Below are 21,878 nucleotides of genomic sequence, written 5' to 3'. Positions count from 1 at the left end.
TGCCCAAAAACGTCTCACTGGTCCAGGCGTTGACTCGATTTGATGTCAGTGGCTAATTCCATCAGATAAATGCTCACTTTTTAGGATCTAAGGAATTTAAATGAACTTAAATGATTATTCAGGAGTTATTGAAATCCCTGCCCATTTTCTTCCTAAAAACCTTTGAACTTCCGAAAACTGAATGCACAGTTGCTGATATGCTTTTGCAGATACTTATGCAGACAGCTGTGAATAGACAGCTGTCCATATGGAAGATTCAAGCGTGGTTGCTGTGTTGTAGTGTAGTGTGGGTGATGTCAACACTGACTTAAACACACCGTGCATACTTGCAGACATGTGCACTTTACCTTTGGTCTAATATAGCCTGGACAGGTTCTTCACTTCATGTACCTGTGGCTCAATATTGAGGCCAATGTAGATTAGTTAGAAGTGTTTGGCTGGCTTTGGTGCTAGGGGAAAGTTCAGGGGCCTGTAAATCCTATCATTCCTACAGGATGATAATATTCCACAGTACTGTCAGCTTGTTGTCAGCAGCTGTCTTATCTAGGAGTGACCAAAGTATTTAATGGACCCTCAGACATCTATATCCTCTGAGTTTACTTGAGGATGAAAAATCATTCTTCTGAAATTGTCAGGTGTTACACAGATTTACTATCTTCCACATGCTTTGTACAGCCTTGCAGCTCTTACTGTTACAGAGCCATTCAACTCTCCTGCTTTTACTTGTGGGACAGAAATGATCTATGCAAAACAATTCAAAACATGAACAGAGTGTGGTTATTAATATTCTATATCTGATGGGTCCACAAGGGGGGAAAAAACATGAGAACAAAAGTTCAAAGGTCATACAGAGATGAACCTATAAACAGATAAAGTAGAGTTGTAAAGGACATGTGCAAAGGAAAGCAGATAAGAGCTGCTACCGTGAGGAAGAGCAGACGAGGAAAGGCGCTGAGAGAGGAACAAGGCATTATGGGGTAGAGATAATGACCTTAGTATGTTACACACGCAGTGCAAAGCAGAGCCAGAAGTACACCCATACTACATGTTTTCTGTCTGTGAATCCACTTTCTACTCCATCCCTCTCTCCTGCACACACACAGGGTCACACTCGCTGTGCTGTGGTTGATAACTCTTATCAGCAGTGGCCACAAAGCACACCAGCAGAACAATACCTTCTGATTTATAGACCTTTTCTATTTAACGCACTTTCACTCCACACTCATTCACATCTGAACATGAACGTGCTTGTAAGTGTCGGGGAAACATTTATGTGGTGTTTGTTTTGCTCAAGTGTAACCATATGGAGTTAGAGACACACTTTTAAGCGTGGAGTTTGACAAAAGACACACTTCTCTTTGCTTTGTGGCTGCAACTCCGGGGCTGAACTCTGACCTTATGATGTAACAACTTGGCCTATTTTTCCAAGTCCTCTGTGACTAAGCTGGAAGGGAGATAAAGGGAGTGAACTTCCAGTTTATTATATTGCAAAAAAAAAACAAAAGACACTGAACTTTGTTTTAAATCTCCTCATACTTATAGGATCCATATATTATTATGCTTTAATGTCAAGCGAATTTTATATACTGTGCAAAAAGCTAAAAAGCTATTCACAAGAGCAGGATCTGAATCATTTAAATGCTTATGTTTGCCCCTGCTCAGTGACATTGTATTATTGTATGATGATTCAGATGATGAATTCTGACACACTGTTTTTTTGTGTCTTCCAGGAAGTGGCTTTGGTAAAAAATGCAAAGAGCTGAGCACAGAGAGAGATTTCTTCATGAGGATGAAATGCACGGTGACCAACAGAGGACGCACTGTCAACCTCAAGTCAGCCAGCTGGAAGGTAACAACTGCTACATCTACAAAGCATCACATCTGCAGCAACTGCACACACAAAATGAGATTATTACATTGTGAATAGATTTAGCCACATATTGGACACAAGTAGGGTTTAGATTTTAGAACAGGGTTGGGGGAACTCCAGGCCTCAAGGGCCGGTGTCCTGCAGGTTTTAGATGTGTTCTTGATCCAACACAGCTGATTTAAATGGCTAAATTACCTCCTCAACATGTCTTGAAGTTCTCCAGAGGCCTGGTAATGAACTAATCATTTGATTCAGGTGTGTTGACCCAGCGTGAGATCTAAAACCTGCAGGACACTGGCCCTCGAGGCCTGGAGTTCCATCATCCAGAGCAATTCATGATGCTGGTAGGAGTCTAGAAGCCCATATTAAAAGTTTAATGTTATATCCTTAAATAGCAATTCCACAAGCAATCTTGTGCAGCAACACAAGTAGTGTAACAAATAGTGTAGAGAAATGCTTTCTCTGGGTTGTATAGCAGTAATGCAAAGCATTATTTTCAAAGGTAAGAAGTACTTTACCGTTTTTTTGAAGAACCTATCGCAGCCCTGGCCATTAATATCGACTAATGTGGGGCCAAAAAAGACATGACCACTACAATAGGTGTCTGCGTCATGGTAAATATGAACACTCAGATAGGGAAAACTGTAATAATCGCGCTATGGCTGCATGTTATTCACCACAGGGGTAACTCTGACACTGTGTAAACTCCATTTACACTCCTGCTGCTCTTCCTCAGGTGCTTCACTGCACTGGACAACTGAGGATGTACAACAGCTGCCCTCCGCGAGTGCTGTGCGGCTTCAAAGAGCCTCCGCTCACATGCGCTGTCCTGATGTGCGAACCGATACCACACCCGTCCAACATCGACACGCCGCTGGACAGCAAGACCTTCCTGAGCAGACACAGCATGGACATGAAATTCACCTACTGTGACGAGAGGTAGGCAGAAACATATTTTTTAGATTTTGTATTAAATGATAATATATGCTTCGGTGAATATATTTTTATGCACCTATATTTGGTTTGAACCTCAGCAGAGTTCAGTAGAGCAGCAGATTCACATTGCTGCCAATTAAAACACAACCCTTAAAGTCTGACACACACACACACAGACACACAGACACACACACACACACACACACAGAAGATTTGAGCGATTGCAGTGTGTTGACTTAGCAGGTAAGAAAATAGAAGTTGGTGATGAAACATAAATTAATAAGGCGCTGTCATGACGTTGTCAGAGCGTGCCAAGTGTTAATGACCCTGGATTAGATCGTGAACAAGCCTAAAGCTGAAACATTTTTAAAGCTGCCAAACAAAATGACATCTGACATTGTGTCAGTTATCATTCGTCACTTGTAGGTTAGCATGAAAAGCGGCTATCTTAAACCCAAAGAACCTCATAGTTTGCGCCCAGATATTTCTTTCCCACTGGCACGAGAAGGGAACACAACGCATTTTCAGATTGGTGTTACACAATCGCATGCACGCAAATCTGTAATCTTATCAAGCCTCTCATGCAAGAGAAATGTTCCTTTTGTGTATTGCATGCACAGGTCTGTGCGTGACCGCACTACAAACAAGAGCCCATTTTCTTTTTCACCCTTTTTAGTGCAATTTAATAGCCGCCTAAATCTTCTCTCCAATTACGCAAATGAGTTTATTGTAGGTGGGTCGACCCTCCTGGCTCAGCAGAGACTTACACTCATTAGAGGAGGGACGGAAAGTTTCTTCAGCTCATGCCTGGCAGTGTGAGAGATGGAGGAAACAAAGAAGGAGAGAGAGGGGGAAAGAACAGAGACTTATCACTTAGGAATAATTAGTTCTTCAAGAGGGGTAACAATCAGAAGTTTAACCTTCTAGTTTGCTTAAACTCTGCTTGACCTAAGAAGAACAATTATTTCCTCCCCTCAATATCCCTGTTGATTCTTTATAATTTACTAAGTACAGTAAGAAAGTCCATTTTATGATTAAATACCAGCTTTATAAATGACGTATGGCTATTGGCTATATTCTCAATTCTACAGTATAAGGAATACAAACACAAAAGGACACAAAGGGAAGTTCTAAAGTTATACAACTTGGATAATTTAGACGTGGACAACACTTCTGTGTGTACTATGTTACTTTTAAGTGTCAGTCAGAAACGTCATGCAAGTAATCACTACTTATTACAGTGCATGTTGTAGATTTATCAGTAATACAGGGACATTGACCCAAATATTACACTAAATTAGATACAATTTGTGTAGCGTTGATTCCTGCATTAATTAATTTTAGAGTTTTAATTCAAACATTTGTATAAAATCATTTGTATGCAGACGATAGCCCGCAGGGTAATGTGCTCCTCTGCTTTGGTCTTCCTGTCATTTGTTACTTTTATATCTGTAATAATGTAAAGTACACCGTGATACAAAATAACATAAAAATAACAGTGAAACGCTTGTACTTACTTAACATGGAGGAAATGAATGGAAGGAAAGAAAAGAAAGCAATCACCATCGTAATCATCATTGTTATAATTTGAAGCTATTTTAGTTGTGACCATGTTTTATTAATGCTTTTGTTTCGTCTCTTTCCCCACTCTGACTCTCCTCTCTGGCCTTAATGCATTTTTTCCTTTTTTCATGTGTCTTTTTTTTTTTTTTTTTTAAACCCATTGTGCCTATGTACTCCTCTTCCCTCCAGACATTCATCCCCTCCCTTTCCTCCCTTCCCTCCCTTTCCTCACTACATCTGTCAGCGTTATGCAATCTGAGGGTCTGCATCACCAGACCTCTCACTCTGTCCCTCACACAATAAATCCACCGCATCATCATCATCATCATCATCATCCGCTGACTGTTCATCTCAATGAAACTTTGGCTTCACACCTCCAAAGCTATCCAAAGGGCAATATAGATGATGAAAACTGTATTTTAACTGATTTGACATCAAAAAATGTTGAGAGTGATGATCAGAGGTACAAATAGGATGAAACGGAGTGAAAGAGTACATTTATACCTACTGGAAATTTGAAACGTTTTTTTATGCTGCAGTGTATCCTATCCCTAAACTCTGGAGTCTATCCTCATGCCAGAGTGAAAACATTTTGGTGGCAGTTGGAGTAAAATCACATTCCTAGCACTTTAATTTGGGTTAAGTACAACTTATCTTCATTCTCTGTCCCAGTTTACCCTCCCCGGTCTCCTTATCCTGATAAAACCTTGTTTTCAGGGGCCCATTTCCTGTTGTAGGTTTGGATCATGTTCTCACAGCACAGTTTGTTTGGAAGAGGCTCTGCTTTTGACCCTTAGCCTAATTGTTGGCTTCTCAGTGAAGTCAAAATTACACTTATTTATATACGTTATTAACTTGAGTTTATTTGCTGTCAAAACAGCCTGAAGCTAAGTATGTAATTATTTTCAGCACTCAAAAACTTCATTTAAATTAGTGCACCTGTAATCAGATTACAGTAATCCTGTTATTTATTCTCAAAACCTCTACTTACTGGCGAAAGAGTTGGAGAGAAATAAAAGGGAGTTTTATAAATGTGGTTATTGAAAGCCAGCAACAAAATCCTGATTAACAACGTGAACTTGTGATGAGAGACGAGAGATTAGCTGTTCCCAGAAGCACCGGGAGGTTGGAGACAGAACGAGCAATTCTTATTTTTGGAAATCTATCCACCGCTCAGTTTGATTTCCAAGTGGTACATGATGTCTTTTTAAGTTCAGGATGAAGTGCAGGATTTGTGTTTTGAGTCGTACATGTGAGAAAAGTTCAAATAATAAGTAAAAGCCCGTGTCTTATTAGATGTCTGTGTCTGTGTTCCAGGGTAACAGAGTTGATAGGTTACACTCCCGAGGATCTGCTGGGTCGTTCCATCTACGACTTCTACCACGCCTTGGACTCAGACAGTGTCACCAAGAGTCATCAAAACTGTAAGTACATGCTCGGACCTTAAAAAAGACTTTGAACGCCTCAAACATCAAATATGAAGCAAAACAAGCCACGGTGATTCAGCTATGAACACAATCCGCACGTGTAGTTTGCCTTTAGCTAAGATCTAAGCCTGCGTGTCCTCAGATTTTTCTCGTAGCAGTAAGCGATTGGTTCAAAAACCTGATGAAATATGGAGCAACTCTTAAACAATAATTAGAGCCTTTCTGCATGGTTGCCAGTATTGGCAGCCATCTTGAAATGGCACATTCGAGGCACTTAATAATAATAATGGATTGGATTTATATAGCGCTTCTCAAGGCACCCAAAGCGCTTTACAATGCCACTATTCATTCACTCTCGCATTCACACACTGGTGGAGGCAAGCTACGATTGTAGCCACAGCTGCCCTGGGGCAGACTGACAGAAGCGAGGCTGCCATATCGCACCATCGGCCCCTCTGGCCAACACCAGTAGGCGGTAGGGTAAAGTGTCTTGCCCAAGGACACAACGACCAGGACAGAGAGCCTGGGGATCGAACCGGCGACCTTCCGGTTACAGATGCACTTCCCAACCCCCTGAGCCACGGTCGCCCAAACTTACTTTGAAGGATTCCCTAAATGAACTCTAATTTTAGTGATCAGGATGTAAAAACTGCATAATCACTAGCCAGATCAGCTAAACGCTTCAAGCTTGTAGTCAGCTGGTAATACAGCCTAAAGTTTGAGTGACGATATTGGGGGTTTTTCTTGTCAGACATTTTTGTTTCATTAAATTTTATTTTTATTTTCTTTATTTATGTTTTAGGTAGACAAATACATTTATCCTTGTTTAGACATATGTGGATGTCTGTGTGTATGTAAAGAGCAGCAACATGGTATTAAGATGTCTGTTATTAAATTAGGTGCATCCACTGATGGCCTGATGAGGTTTGCACATCTGATGCCACAAACACAGTGGACAGGGGACCAGGTGGCCTCTATTACAATCTAATAACTGTGTGTGTGTGTGTGTGTGTGTGTGTGTGTGTGTGTGTGTGTGCGCGCGCGCGTGCATGCGGACAAGGCTCTGAAGTGTCATGGCTATTCTCTTCACTGACAGTACTGTATCATTAGAGGCTTTGACAGTGCACGAGGGAAAGTGGTAATTTAGTTCCTTAAAACCACCCCTGCAACATAATGGCTGTGTGTGTGTCTGTGTGTACACAGCAAAAAATGCTCTTGTTACAAAGAGGATTATGCTTTTCTTTTTCTTTTTTTCCCTCCTGGCATATCTGGGCCAACACTAATCCTGATATTTTCTTTGAAAAGTAAAACTGTACTTTCCAAAAAGTTGATTCGCTACATCCAGATGACCAGAATCAACTTTCCTTACTTGGATGATTGAGTATGCATCAAGACACAAAACTGTACCTAATTTGATATTTTACTTTTCACAGAAAATAATATTTTCATCCAAAACTTTCATCATTTAAAAAGATGTCAAGCAGAAACTTAAAGAAGCAGTACAACCCAAATACTTCCCCCTGTAGCCTGTAGTGGTGTGTTTCAGTCTAGATTGTAATGGTGTGAGTTTCAGAGCTGTACAAGTCTTTGCTGCCTGTTTCATTAAACTAAAAGCACTCTCCCTGTCTTACCATGAAGTAAAAAATAAAATAAACCAACAACTTTTTCCACACTCAATTAGTCCAAAATCATAAAGACAAATTGTGGTTTTACAATTTTCTCCATTCACTAGTCAGATAAAACATGCCGCTAGCTAACATTACCCTCAATAGAGACTGGATGACATTAATGCATACAGCCAAGCACGAGCCTCTCATCACAGTTGGGTCTTTCTCCACAATCATGCAGTTTATAGGTGTAGTTTAACTGAATGAAAATAGTTTATGGGGGAAACTGCTTACAATTAAAGATCGATTTATTTTGTGCAATTTTAAATGCAAATTTTTAAATTCTGTTTTTGATACTTCAATAACCATAAGAAGTATAGAATATGACTGTCATATTTTAGTATTAAAGAGAACATGGACAATATTTCCGAAAATGGTAATTCACACTGAAACGGTCTGGATGGATTAAAAAACACCGCAGGCCCAAAGTAATAATATCTAAAAGCATCTGGGGTAATAAGTGCATTCTTTTTAAATAAAAAAACAAAGTAACTCACATTCACAAAAGTCAAATTATTATGACTTTTTAAATCAAAGACTTACTTTGAAAGGTTGGCTCAAAAAACAAAAAAACAATAGGCTTAAAAAACAGATCCATTGTGCTTGAAACAGAAATATTTCAGCACATATTGGGATTGTTTGATACCAAGTTGTCTTTTGAAGTTTTGCACTTCCAAAGTTGACCTTTTAGACATGTTCTTTTGGTCTCGCTGCACTTTAATTTTGCATGTCAACAAAAACCAAAAAAGTGACTTGAAAGAGGATTGTAGTCCTCGGGTTTTTGTTTAGTGTGCTGCATGTGAATTTTTTTTCTTTTAGCCATGTTCTCTTTCCACTGATCTTAAGTCATCTGCATCCGCAGCCCTTAGCTGTCTGACATTTGCCAAGATAAAGGACTCTCTATCCATCTGAACGTCTCACAAACACAGACGAGCCGCTCTCACGGCCAACGTGACCAGCCTGTCGATCAGCACATGCTAACAGTGTTCTCTGCTACATGCAGTGTTGTCCCCTCCAAGCTTTCTCAACAGTCTTACACACACACACACACACACACACACACACACACACACACACACACACACACACACACACACAGGGAGTCACTGGCCTTATGTACGCTTTGTGACCATTCCTACGCCTTTCCCACGCCAGTGCTGAACTTTGGACTGTAGCCAGAACATTTCCTTCTCGAGTCAAAGTCAAACATCCCGCCTTGTCCCGCTTACAAATATTTGCTTGATTTTTAAAGGATTATGCAAATATTTAACAAATAATTAGCCAATCTGGACTTTAAACACCTAAATAAAAACAAAGTATAAAAATCCACCACATACAGTTGTGGTCAAGATTTTACAGGCACTCCAAATGGGCATGAATTTAATACTTTCTTTGATCTGTTCTCTTCCTAGAATAGATCTTTTAATAACCTTAAAAAGCAAAAATTGACTTTATTTGGATTTCCTCTAATACACACATGGTCAAAAGTACATATGCAAGCTCCAATATATACATAAACTCACATAAATCTTTTAATAAGTAGTACTGAAGGTTTACACCGTCTTCTAATTTGACTGGCCTGAGGCTTATGAACTTTACTACTGATGTGACCTTTGATTGGAAAGTTGCAACACAGAAGATTAAACAGTCCATCTGTCACTGACATCGACAGACTGAAAAGAACTGTCAGTTTATTTTCTCTTTGGTTTTGTTTCCTCATCAGAAGATTACTCACTGGGTTATACAACAATGTGAACGCGTCACAATTTTACGCATGAACAACAAAAACTCAACAAGTACTCTCAGTGAGTAATTTCTGAGTAATAAGGAAGAACACTGATTACATTGGCCCTGTTTAAAGCAGTCCTGTACACTTGAGGACAGTAGCTGAAATCAAATTCAGCGCAGTTTTATTTAGTGCCAGTCAACAGTCATCTCATGGCATTTTAAATCGTTATGTAAAGACTCTAATAAAAATGACAACAAAAGGTGAACATGGAGAAATGACTTAATAAAACCCTGACCAGTAAAAGATGGAGACTTTTAAAACTAAAGACATGTAATGTTCCAGATCCTGACATTATTGTTTCAGTGTCATTCACTTTCGAGTCAAATCAGTGTGCCACTTTTGAAGAATAAAGGAAGTATGCTCACAGTTTCAGGAAAATAGTTTTATATCTGCTTTAAACTTGCAAGCAATAACGCCAATGTTATTCATAGCTTCTTTTTTGTTTCTTCTTCTCTTCCTTATGCAGTGTGTACCAAGGGTCAGGCAGTAAGCAGTCAGTATCGTATGCTGGCTAAGAACGGGGGTTACGTCTGGGTAGAAACCCAGGGAACTGTCATTTATAACAGCCGCAACTCTCAGCCGCAGTGCATCGTGTGCATCAACTATGTCCTCAGGTAAGAGTCTTCATTTTTAATCCAAGTTTCCCTCAATTAAATGCCATCTTTGCCTGGATTTAATCATAAAATATTCAGATTTCTATATCTCAAAGTTCAAATTTGCTGTGTTTTCTCCAATCCGTAGTGACATTGAGGAGAAGTCGATGATTTTGTCCCTGGGGCAGACGGAGTCCCTGTTCAAGCCACGACACATGAGCAGCTTCTTCAGTCCTGGAGTGGGCATGAGCGGAGAGCCTGGAGATGCCCTCTTCAGTGAATTCAAAGAGGAGCCGGAAGATCTCGCTCAGCTTGCTCCAACACCTGGAGACACGATCGTTTCCCTCGACTTCAGTCAGTATTTACTTCTGTAAAACTGTGTCTGTTATGGTCACAGTATTCTTCCACCTTACTTTGGCAAAAACAATATAGCAGAAACAACTTTTTAATACAGTTTCCTTTTGTCTTTTTTAAAAAATTGGCTCAAATTTGTGATTCTTTTTCGCAGGTCGTGTTCAGTTTGAAGAGCCCCAGCAGCCAGCATACTCCCAGGTGTCTGTTTCAGCCATGGCCCCTCCGGGACCACCGTCCTGGGCCAGTGAGAGCCACAAGTCTGCCTCCAATGCCTCTGGACCCCCAACTGCAGCTCCAGGGGACGTGGGTAAAATGGCCGGTGGTTCGTTCACTGTGCAGCAGAATCCTCCATCGGGCAGCGCCACTCCGAGCCTCAGCAGCTGCTCCACGGTGAGGACAGCGCGACAGGGCACGACTGAGAGCCAGTTTGTGAAATTGAAAAGAGTAATTAGTTAGTGAGTGAGTGACTGGTTGGTTACACTTGTTCCATGGTTTATTCTTTCAGTGTGCGATGAGGTCACTAAAACTGGGCAGAGTGTGTGAGAATAACGGGGGTGGTTATTTGGATGGAATAGGCTCGTAGCAGTGAATAGTGCCTTTGTCAAAACTCATCTCTCTTGTTTCTCTTATGTATTAGTCCTTTTTGTCTGTGTTTATCATTTTCTTTCTCTCCACTTCTCAAATCTAATTTCTTCCTTTTGTTCATCCTTCCCTCTGTCCTTCACCTCTGCAGCCCAGCAGCCCAGATGATTACTACAGCTCAGTGGAGAGTGACCTGAGGGTGGAGCTCACAGAGAAGCTGTTTGCTCTGGACACAAAGGGAGACAGTTCTGCAAACACTGAGGTAGGTGTGTGTGTGTGTGTGTGTGTGTGTGTGTGACCAAAGTTGTGTAGAGTTAGTGAATTTTATGTTAACTCAGACAAAGAAAGAAAAAAGCCTGAATTAACCAGCTCAACATATGTATTCTGTATCATTAGCTTTTTAATTTACTGCTATAGTGTCTTTGACCTTTAGCTTATAAATCTGTGAGAAAAGCATCCAGGACATTTTCCATTTTATGTTAGTATTTCTTCAATTTAACGAGTACTGGATTAAACAAAACTATAAATCAGTGGTTTACATATTTGAGTGGCTGCTGATAAAATATTAGTGCTCACAATGATGTTTTTATTATTGAGTTCCTAATGTAATCATCATAATCCTGTTAGTCTAAACTGAGTGGCAGTTTATGAACACTGCAGCATTATCTCAGCCACAAATACTCACATGTCTAAAGCAATAATTTATAGTTTTCACCAAATGCTTAAAAGGATCTCTTTTCTTAAATATTTGTGTTGAAAAAAACAAAACAAAAATTATTTCTGCTATCCAGAGGGACTTGAATGATTTGGACCTGGAGACTCTGGCTCCTTATATCCCTATGGATGGAGAGGACTTCCAGCTCAATCCCATTGTCACAGAGTCAGAGCCCCTGGAGGCAGCTCCAGCAGGATCCATGGGGAGCAACACCAGCCTGCCCCAAATTAACCAGACCACCCAGCAGAGTTTCAACAATGTGGCCAGCCTCTTACAGCCCCTGTCCACCTCCTCCCAATCCCCAGGCCACTACCAGCGTGCGACATCTTCATCCTGGGCTGGAGGGGAAAAGAGAGTCTCCAGCCAGGGGAATGCAGATCCCCATGGAAGGTCATACATGATGGGGCATCTGCACAATCCCCCATACCAGGCCCCGGCCAGCTCCCCGCTGTCCTCCATGGGTGGCAGTCAGAATCTGCAGTGGCCACCAGACCCGCTGTTGACTTACCAACAACAACCACGGCCCACCAAAGCCTGTCTGATGGACACGATGTTGGAAGAACGGCCATCCTGCAAGCAGAACATGCCACATGGCATGCAGAAACAGAGGTGACTTAACTATGAGTCTCTTATTTTAGTGCTCAAGGAAAATTTAACTTGATGCATATAACTGTGAAAATATAAGACTAAAAGGAATAAGGAATAAAAACCTTAACAACATGATTTAAATAAAAAAGGGTGTTGACCACCAAATTCTCTTTATTATTGCCGCAATTATTTATTATTAATATTATTTTTTTTCATCCACTTTATGTATGCAGGTCCATCGACAACTTTGTACAAGCTTACAGAGACATGAGTCCAGCCAGAGTGGCCATGGCCAACAGTATGAAGCGCTCCTTCAGCCAGATGGCTGTGGTGAGTTCCTCCGACTCCTACCGTACAGCAAAAGTTCCACTGCAACTTAAAGTATTCAGTGTAACATAGTGCATTATTTTGAGGCATTAGTGTTCCACGCAAGGTTGCATGTTAGTTTCCAAACCACGATTTAAATTCTTGAGTTTGATAGTTTGCCTAAAAAAATATCTGCATGCACAACCTGCTAATCAATTGAGTATGACTGTTTCAGGGTGAAAGCAAGCTGCCAGAGTTCATATGGAAGAAGATAAGGAGTGACAGTTGCATGGATCGTTCCCTCTGTGCAGGATCACTGGCAGGTATGCTTGTGCAGCAAATGGATGGAAACCATGTTTTATCATCTCTTCCACGCATCAGCTGCACCTTTTTAACCTCTCGCTCTCTCCTCTCAGAGTCGGAGATGGCGAGAATGATGCCAGGGAACATGGCTCCATGTCTCAACTCGCTGCAACAACACAGGAAGTCACTGTACGCAGGAAATGGGATAAGTGGTCGAAATGAAAAAGGCTTTCCCCAAAAGAGCTGTGACTACAGAGAGTATAACATGCTGCCTTCTAACAAGTGTGAGGGTGAGCTGGAATTACTAACATTTACAGATTTTAGTCAGCTAATATCACTGTGTGGACAGTTAAAGCACTCATTTAGTCTTCTGTTTAATTTAAAGTACTTTTACGTTGCAGAATATATGACTCGGCCATTAACATCTTGCTCTGACTAAATCTACTCATGTCAAGTGGTCTTCTAATTCAAATAAACAAGTAAATCACTGACACACAGGGATTTTCTTTATTTCTGTCATTTTCTAGGCATAGCCAGTCGTTTGCTGGGGCCTTCATTTGAACCCTCCTTTCTGCCGGAGTTGACCCGCTATGACTGCGAGGTCAATGTCCCGCTGCAGGGCAACCTGCACCTCCTCCAGGGCTGTGACCTGCTGAGAGCCCTGGACCAGGCCACCTAGAGCCCCAGATTCAAACACCGACATAAACCTGGACTTACTCCCTGCCCTGAGCCTCAACCTGCAGCACGAGGCTTAAGCCTTTCTTTACCTTTGTACCTCTAGGCCTTCTATGAGCCCTAAAGCTCAGCTAACTATAGAGAATGGTATTAATGGCCACATCCTGCCTTATTTAGCCCCACACTCTTTTCCCCATCCCTTTTTAAGTTCTCTGTGTAGACCAAGCTGAGTTATCAGGGTCAAGCCACATGCACCCCTTTCCCTGCCAAGCTCTTGACTCATATCAGATGCAGGTTGACCACCATTGAGCCAAACATCAAATGACCCGCATGTATAACAAACGATCACTGGTCAAAAAAAAAGGTCAATGCTGCACATTTAGTACATGACAATGGTCACACCATCACATTAATTATTTAAGAGTTTTGACACTGGGATCTCACCGGGTTTGGTATAGATGCCAACAGGGTGGCAAAGCTATGTTTGAAAACACATCCTGAACTCGGGTCTCTGGTGTAAAGGGGTGTTAGTGGTGTGGAAGAAAACCTGCCTCAAAGGCCAGCTCTGCTCAAACATCTACAGCCACATCACCCTGACTACCAGCCGATTCCTGCTTAGGTTTAGCAAAGCGGGAATCTGTGAGCAGTGGGTCTCTGACCTACGTCCTGATATGGACTCTATGCAGCTCAGATCCCAGCCCTACTGCTCTTCTAGCTAAAGCATTTGGCTCAGAAGAGATGATATTATACTACCTACACATGAACAGAGACACGGTCTTCTTTCACATTTGCATGTTTTACCAGCAACTTGTAGACACAGCGCAGTTGAAGCTTCAAGCAAGAGTTGGGTATCATGAACTGTGGTAAATTGTAGCCATTTTAAAGATTTCTTAAGAATCCTTTACACTATTGTATTCTCATTACGGACACCCAAAGATGATTTCTTTTTAATCATAGTGGTGCAATATGCTGGACTGGAGTACTTTACAGTGCGGCCAGATGTAATGTTGTAACTTTGCGGTAATCTGTATTAATTTCATTTCCTCTATGCCCAAGACTTAAAATATACTCCAATTTAAGTATTATTCTAATCTTTAGAGAATTAAAGGTTGCTTTATTTGAAAGGCTATGACCAGAACCAGAACTGCCGAGCAGAATCGGAAGCAGTAAAAGTGATACCCAGCCTTGCTCAAGCCTTTTTCCACATATTCACATTCATCAGCCTGCCTCGTTTTGTCTGAATCCATCCCAAAAATCACTGTAGCATATCTCTGCTGCTTTAGTAGATAAACTAGTAGCATTAGATCTGTATGTTTCAAATGACATATCATTATTGTAAATAGTCTTTTCTTCTTTTCCTGAATTGAGATATTGAAGCTTTTATGAAATTCCCCCAGTTTATTCAATCCAAACTGACCGGACACTTCACCACATTAACACTGCCTTTTTTTTTTCTTCTTTAGTTCTTACTCAACGTTCTACATTCTCTTATTTTCTCTGTCTCTCACTCTCTCTCTGACACTGTAATAAACATATTGCAATATATGTAATCTGAACATTTAAGATTTAACATCTTCATCTTAAATCTGTCTAAACACGCTTTCTTCACTTTAGTGTCTCAGTCAGGTGTGTAGCTTGTGTGGATACAGGGTTATTTTCTTATTGTGCAATTATTTCATTGAGCTAAAACTTAGATTGTCAGTAACAAAGCTAGACTTTATGTACATAATCAATAGCCTGCACAAAGGAATGTGACATGCACACACTGTAAGAGTTCATATGATTAAATGTTATTAGCTAACACACATTTTATGCAATACAGGAAACCATAAAGACCAGACCAGTGGTGTGCACAGACTATGAGGGGACCAGGGACTGTTTGAAAAAGGGGGACACCTTTGTGTGGTGGTGGGGGTGTTTTGGTTTCGTTATTGTCCTGCACCTGTACTTGGGGAAGCTTTAAGAAAAAGTTTGCATGATTTGCTGAATCCTGTCGTGCCACGGTTTTACATTTAGTTTGAGACACTTATTGGTTTGAATTATGTACAGTACACAACAAAATTGTTAGCAGACAAGCTGTACAATCATTGTAGGAAGCACAGCTTGAAAAAGAAATGTGGTTTGCAGAATGCTTAGAGAATGGTCAGGTGGTAAAGTATGTGAGATTTGTCACTGGTATGCTCTTTTAAGCCAACTGGAGAGCATTTGAGCCCAACACAGGGGGCACTTGGGCTAATCACAAGTGCCGTGGGAGGGATCAAAAGGGCACTTTAGCTGATCAGGTGGGCACTTGAGCTGTCTAGACGGGCAGCTGAGGGGTGTTTTTTGGGGGACCCAGTAGAGCCGAAATAGCGCTTAGCTTAAGCGGCTCTAGTAACCTCTGTTGCCCCTTGGTGTTTTATTAGGGCAAAAGATCATGATTGGATGTCGTCCCCCGCCCCGACCTCCTGTGCACACCGCTGCACATAACAGACAGGGTAAAGACGGCAGCGTTGACATGATCACTTACTCATTCAGACAATGCATATGTACATAGCAGCAGCCATGGTTTTAATGCAGTACAGCAGCCTGTGACATGACTTGAAAGTGGAGTTTATATAATTTTCTTAAAGATTAGGACAAGGCCAGTTTTTCTTTACTCACAAACCAAGTGGCTGCCAGTTACAGAAAGCTTTAAGGCTTTGATTATTACTTGCCATAAGAGCAGATTTTGAAACTAATTTTTCATCCAAACATTGTCAGTATGTCTTCAGTGAAATACAGTTTTTCTGTTCTTTCCTCTCAAAGTATTTTCTTAAGCTCCGTCTATATTTTTGAGGTAATTGTCTCTGTGTGGTGACCACTTTGAGCTTTGTACACATATGTTATGTATTTAAAACAGAACTAATGTTAAAGATGGTGTTTTTCGTGTTTGTGTCCTGGTACTTTGTCCTTACCTTACCCCCCCATAGATGCAGTTAGAGCCAGTCCCTCACAGTGCTGTTTCTTCTTGTGCTGTTTCTGTGTTGTGGTGGCATTTTTTTTTTTTTTTTTTTATTCTATCCTAAAATATCCATGGAATCTGTTGGCTGGCCAGTACTGTTGTTGTTCTTGCTTTAAAAATAACAAGAAAAAAAATCAGATAAAAAAAACAACAACAACAAAACAAGAGGTAAATATCAGTTTTCTAAGTTTCACTTTTCAGATATGTAGCATTTTGAATATTGTAAGGAAGGTGAAGTTGCCACATTGTTAATCACATAGTTTTCCAGTTGCATATATAAAAGCAAAAGGTGCTTCATAGACATTGTATCATTGTCATTTGTAGAACTTTTATTACATCTCTTGGATCCACTAACACTGTATTTTGATGTTCTCCGCCTGATGTGCTCAACTTCTTTCAAGTTCATTTTAATCATTATGATGTGCCTTATGACTTTATGGTTGTCTCAACATACCGAGGTCACCCTTCAAGTGCACAGTTTGTTCCTTTAGATCTGTAGATGGCATACTGTAGGTCTGCGGGGGATGATTATCAAATGCAATCTTAACTTGACATTGCATCTTAAGTTAAAGGTAAATTCTTTTCTCCTGTTTGCTGCATGAATCTAAATTTGGATATGAAATTGAGATATTTTCTCGCAGCCAAGTAGAAGATATCAATCTAAAAATAAAACCCCCAAAAGTTTTTTTTTTTTTTAAAGAAATATAGATTATTGTTAAATACAAATTTGTCATGTGTTTTATAATATTTGGAGAAAACATTCACAGTTGGAATGATTTTGATGATAACTCTTCAGATTTTGCGCCACTGTAGCTTTCTTTCACTTATTCCTTAAATATACCCAAACCTAATAGAGCTTTTGGGATCTATTTCGATCCTAATTGATCAGCAGTGATGAGCCAGTCTCTTGGATTTGAGTAGAATCCCATTAGAACCAATCCTTCCTTTTGATAACAAATTAAGCTTTGTGTGAGGCTTATCAGATGACCTGTTTGCTAATGAGGCTGCTTGTGGGTTTTTAGAATTAGTTGGGTGGGGGAAAAAAGATTTGACTGTAATGTTAAGCTCTTATATTTTAATATATAGTGTCTCAACATGCTGCTTCAGTCAGCGCTCATGTGCCTATAAGGGTTTTCTGGTACTGAGTGGTGCTAAAGGTGTCTGTTACAAGCATAATTTTGTAAAATATCAAAAGATTATGTTGAAACTGTGCCAAAAAAGAGGAAGGGGACAGTCCTGATAACAATTAAAAAAAAAAAAATGCAGTAGGTAATTACACAATGAAAATGTGCAATTACTTCTAAATTAATTACCTCTAAATTTCCTCTAGTTAACCGCATATAATTAGGCCAAATCTGTCAGGAGGAAGAGTTTTAACAGTAAAATTGCAACCAAAACTTGATCAAAATTTGCAACAATCTCAAATAAGAGGAGATGTAAAGAAGTGAAGTTCAGTTGAAGGACAAATGAAATGACAGACTTCCTGTTCAGCCTGCCTACCTGCGCCATATTCACTTGCCAATTTGATAAATCACTTCTTTGTTTCTCCTCTCCTCTTCACTCCTTTCACTTTACCAAAATGTTTCTTTTCAACCCAAAAGAAGAGGCCATTTATACCCTTGATTAAATTGGAAGTTTTTCATATTTGGAGTAAAAAGAGGCTTCAATTAAATGCTAATAATGTTTGTAGGATTATGTACAGTGTTTGAAATATATAAAAATATAGAAACATTGGTTTCCAGAAAAGCACCTTACAGCATGTTTGAAGCATGTTATCGTTTTTTAATTGCAAATTTTATGTGCAATATAAACTAGTAAAGAATCTCAGTGGTAAGTGAAATATTACAAACCAAAGATGTATTTAGTGTGAGGAAATATGCACAGCGACAAAGAACAGCACCTCAGATGAGTTTAAATGACCTCATCAGATAAGAAAGAAACTGTGGTAATGCATGTGGAAAAAGTTGGCTACACGGAAGTTGATTTAAAAAGAAGGAAAAAAAACTCCACTAGCTTTGGTCAGAAAATTAAAAGCTATTATGTTGTTAGCATTCAGCAGCTACCATGAAACTTGTTGAATGCCAAATAGGTGAAATGTATGTCCAGTGTTGAAATAAAACAACAACTAAGATATGTTGCAAAGTCGGAAATTAAAGGGGGTAAAAGCAAAAAACAAACAAACAAAAACTCCTTCCCTGAAGAAATGTCGAAGAGACACGAGCATTAGTGACGCTAACCCAAAAAAAAATCATTGGGTCTTTAGCTTTGTGTTTTAACTCTAGGAGGCTTATCACCAGTGCGCAACATACTGTGCTGCTTGAAGGGTAAAGTGACAAATCATTCAGGAGTTAATCCACTCACTCATCGCGCTTCCTCTTTAAAAAGATATCCGCATTTTATCTTTGGCTTGTGTAACAGGGTTTTTGTTTTTCCTTATGGGATCCATGTTAAGCTACTTGTATTCTGTTCTGTCAATGTCATACAATACCATTTTGATTTTTTTTTTAAAAATATGCTTAAAATCTATGTTGATGATATTATTATTATTATTATTATTATTATTATTATTATTATTACTACTATTACAACAATGTGGGGAATGTAACCCAATAAGAAGTTTGTGTTTCTGCACTGATATCTTATTAAAGCATACTGATCTTACCCTTATTCATCAACTATGTGTGTGTATGTTTTATTTGGAGATAGAGATAGTAATATACACGGAGTGCAGAATTATTAGGCAAATGAGTATTTTGTCCACATCATCCTCTTCATGCATGTTGTCTTACTCCAAGCTGTATAGGCTCGAAAGCCTACTACCAATTAAGCATATTAGGTGTAAAGTGTAAAGTAAAGTGTAAAGTGAGCTTGTTAGTCAAATCAAATCAAATCAAATCACTTTTATTGTCACATCACATGTGCAGGCACACTGGCACAGCACATGCGAGTGAAATTCTTGTGTGCGAGCCCCACAAGCAACAGAGATGTGCAAACACAACAACACAAACGAGCAAAATACAAGAATGGCCAACCTGAAACTAATAAATATATGTACAATATATAATAGTGTATGCATTTCTGGATGTGTATACTAAATATTTTCCTACGTGTGTGTGTATACACATTTTTACAAATTAAATAGTAAAAATAATAATAATAATAAAATATATAAAATATACAGAGTTGAATATGTGCAAAACAAGTGGCATTTATATACAGTGTGGAGTGCATAATGTTGAAGTTCCAGTAGTGAAGCTGAGGTGTCTATGACGTGTTCAGCAGTCTGATGGCCTGATGGAAAAAGCTGTCTCTCAGTCTGCTGGTACGGGACCGGATGCTGCAGAACCTCCTTCCTTGATGATCCTCCCCGCTTTCCTCAGGCAGCGCTTCCTGTAGATGTCTTGGAGGGAGGGAAGCTCACCTCCAATTATCCGTTCAGAGCACCGCACTACTCGCTGGAGAGCTTTGCAGTTGTAGGCGGTGCTGTTGCCATACCAGGTGGTGATGCATCCAGTGAGAATGCTCTCAATGGTACAGTGATAGAAGGTCCTGAGGATGCGGGGGCTCATGCCGAATCTTTCCCCATAGTCCCCATAGGGAAATAGTTCCTCTGCATTTAACCCATTCACCCAGTGAAGCAGTGGGCAGCCACCAGTGCAGCGCCCGGGGAGCAGTGTGTAGGGACGGTACCTTGCTCAGGGGTACCTCAGGGTAGCCGTTCAGTGGAGTCGAACCCCCGACCTTCCGATCATGGGGCCACCACTCTACCTACTGAGCTATCCCTGCCCCCAGGTGATGTGCATCTCTGTAATGAGAAGGGGTGTGGTCTAATGACATCAACACCCTATATCAGGTGTGCATAATTATTAGGCAACGTCCTTTCCTTTGGCAAAATGGGTCAAAAGAAGGACTTGACAGGCTCAGAAAAGTCAAAAATAGTGAGATATCTTGCAGAGGGATGCAGCAGTCTCAAAATTGCAAAGCTTCTAAAGCGTGATCATCGACCAATCAAGCGTTTCATTCAAAATAGTCAACAGGGTCGCAAGAAGCGTGTGGAAAAACCAAGGCGCAAAATAACTGCCCATGAACTGAGAAAAGTCAAGCGTGCAGCTGCCAAGATGCCACTTGCCACCAGTTCGGCCATATTTCAGAGCTGCAACATCACTGGAGTGCCCAAAAGCACAAGGTGTGCAATACTCAGAGACATGGCCAAGGTAAGAAAGGCTGAAAGACGACCACCACTGAACAAGACACACAAGCTGAAACGTCAAGACTGGGCCAAGAAATATCTCAAGACTGGTTTTTCTAAGGTTTTATGGACTGATGAAATGAGAGTGAGTCTTGATGGGCCAGATGGATGGGCCCGTGGCTGGATTGGTAAAGGGCAGAGAGCTCCAGTCCGACTCAGACGCCAGCAAGGTGGAGGTGGAGTACTGGTTTGGGCTGGTATCATCAAAGATGAGCTTGTGGGACCTTTTCGGGTTGAGGATGGAGTCAAGCTCAACTGCCAGTCCTACTGCCAGTTTCTGGAAGACACCTTCTTCAAGCAGTGGTACAGGAAGAAGTCTGCATCCTTCAAGAAAAACATGATTTTCATGCAGGACAATGCTCCATCACACGCGTCCAAGTACTCCACAGCGTGGCTGGCAAGAAAGGGTATAAAAGAAGAAAAACTAATGACATGGCCTCCTTGTTCACCTGATCTGAACCCCATTGAGAACCTGTGGTCCATCATCAAATGTGAGATTTACAAGGAGGGAAAACAGTACACCTCTCTGAACAGTGTCTGGGAGGCTGTGGTTGCTGCTGCACGCAATGTTGATGGTGAACAGATCAAAACACTGACAGAATCCATGGATGGCAGGCTTTTGAGTGTCCTTGCAAAGAAAGGTGGCTATATTGGTCGCTGATTTGTTTTTGTTTTGTTTTTGAATGTCAGAAATGTATATTTGTGAATGTGGAGATGTTATATTGGTTTCACTGGTAAAAATAAATAATTGAAATGGGTATATATTTGTTTTTTGCTAAGTTGCCTAATAATTATGCACAGTAATAGTCACCTGCACACACAGATATCCCCCTAAAATAGCTAAAACTAAAAACAAACTAAAAACTACTTCCAAAAACATTCAGCTTTGATATTAATGAGTTTTTTGGGTTCATTGAGAACATGGTTGTTGTTCAATAATAAAATTATTCCTCAAAAATACAACTTGCCTAATAATTCTGCACTCCCTGTATATATCTCTAAATAAAAAATTGAGGATTCTTTTTTTTTTCTTCATCAAAATCCAAAGATATTCCATTATGTTTGTTTGTGTTCAATTTATTTTGATCATGTAAACAATACACAGAAGTTCATTTAGCAAAGAAAAGAAAAAAATGCTAACAAAATAAAGCAAAAATAAATTTCAATATCGCTTCACCTGTTCTGAGTCAGTTACATATGGAAAAGGGGCAGGAAGAAGTGCACTTATTTAATCCCATCTCTTTGCCATAAATTATCAATGAATATCTTTTCAGCTTT

General features: G+C 40.2%; 1 protein-coding gene across 2 annotated transcripts in view; it reads left to right on the top strand.

Moving 5' to 3' along the window:
• Nucleotides 1-19,026, top strand: part of epas1b (endothelial PAS domain protein 1b) — a 48,611-nt gene extending 29,585 nt beyond the window's left edge. For both annotated transcript variants that reach the window (XM_082557494.1, XM_082557493.1), the window contains 12 exons: nt 1,731-1,849; nt 2,607-2,809; nt 5,687-5,793; nt 9,719-9,866; nt 9,994-10,199; nt 10,354-10,589; nt 10,933-11,043; nt 11,573-12,105; nt 12,318-12,414; nt 12,626-12,713; nt 12,807-12,983; nt 13,221-19,026. In XM_082557494.1, the coding sequence (XP_082413620.1) occupies nt 1,731-1,849; nt 2,607-2,809; nt 5,687-5,793; nt 9,719-9,866; nt 9,994-10,199; nt 10,354-10,589; nt 10,933-11,043; nt 11,573-12,105; nt 12,318-12,414; nt 12,626-12,713; nt 12,807-12,983; nt 13,221-13,372 (2,177 nt within the window). In that variant the 3' untranslated portion in view covers nt 13,373-19,026. The remainder of the gene's footprint in view (nt 1-1,730; nt 1,850-2,606; nt 2,810-5,686; nt 5,794-9,718; nt 9,867-9,993; nt 10,200-10,353; nt 10,590-10,932; nt 11,044-11,572; nt 12,106-12,317; nt 12,415-12,625; nt 12,714-12,806; nt 12,984-13,220) is intronic.
• The last annotated feature ends 2,852 nt before the right edge of the window (nt 19,027-21,878 follow it).

Source organism: Aulonocara stuartgranti (genome assembly GCF_965226115.1).
Source record: "Aulonocara stuartgranti genome assembly, chromosome: 13".
Lineage (NCBI taxonomy): Eukaryota > Metazoa > Chordata > Actinopteri > Cichliformes > Cichlidae > Aulonocara > Aulonocara stuartgranti.
This window is presented reverse-complemented; position numbering and strand designations above follow the sequence as displayed.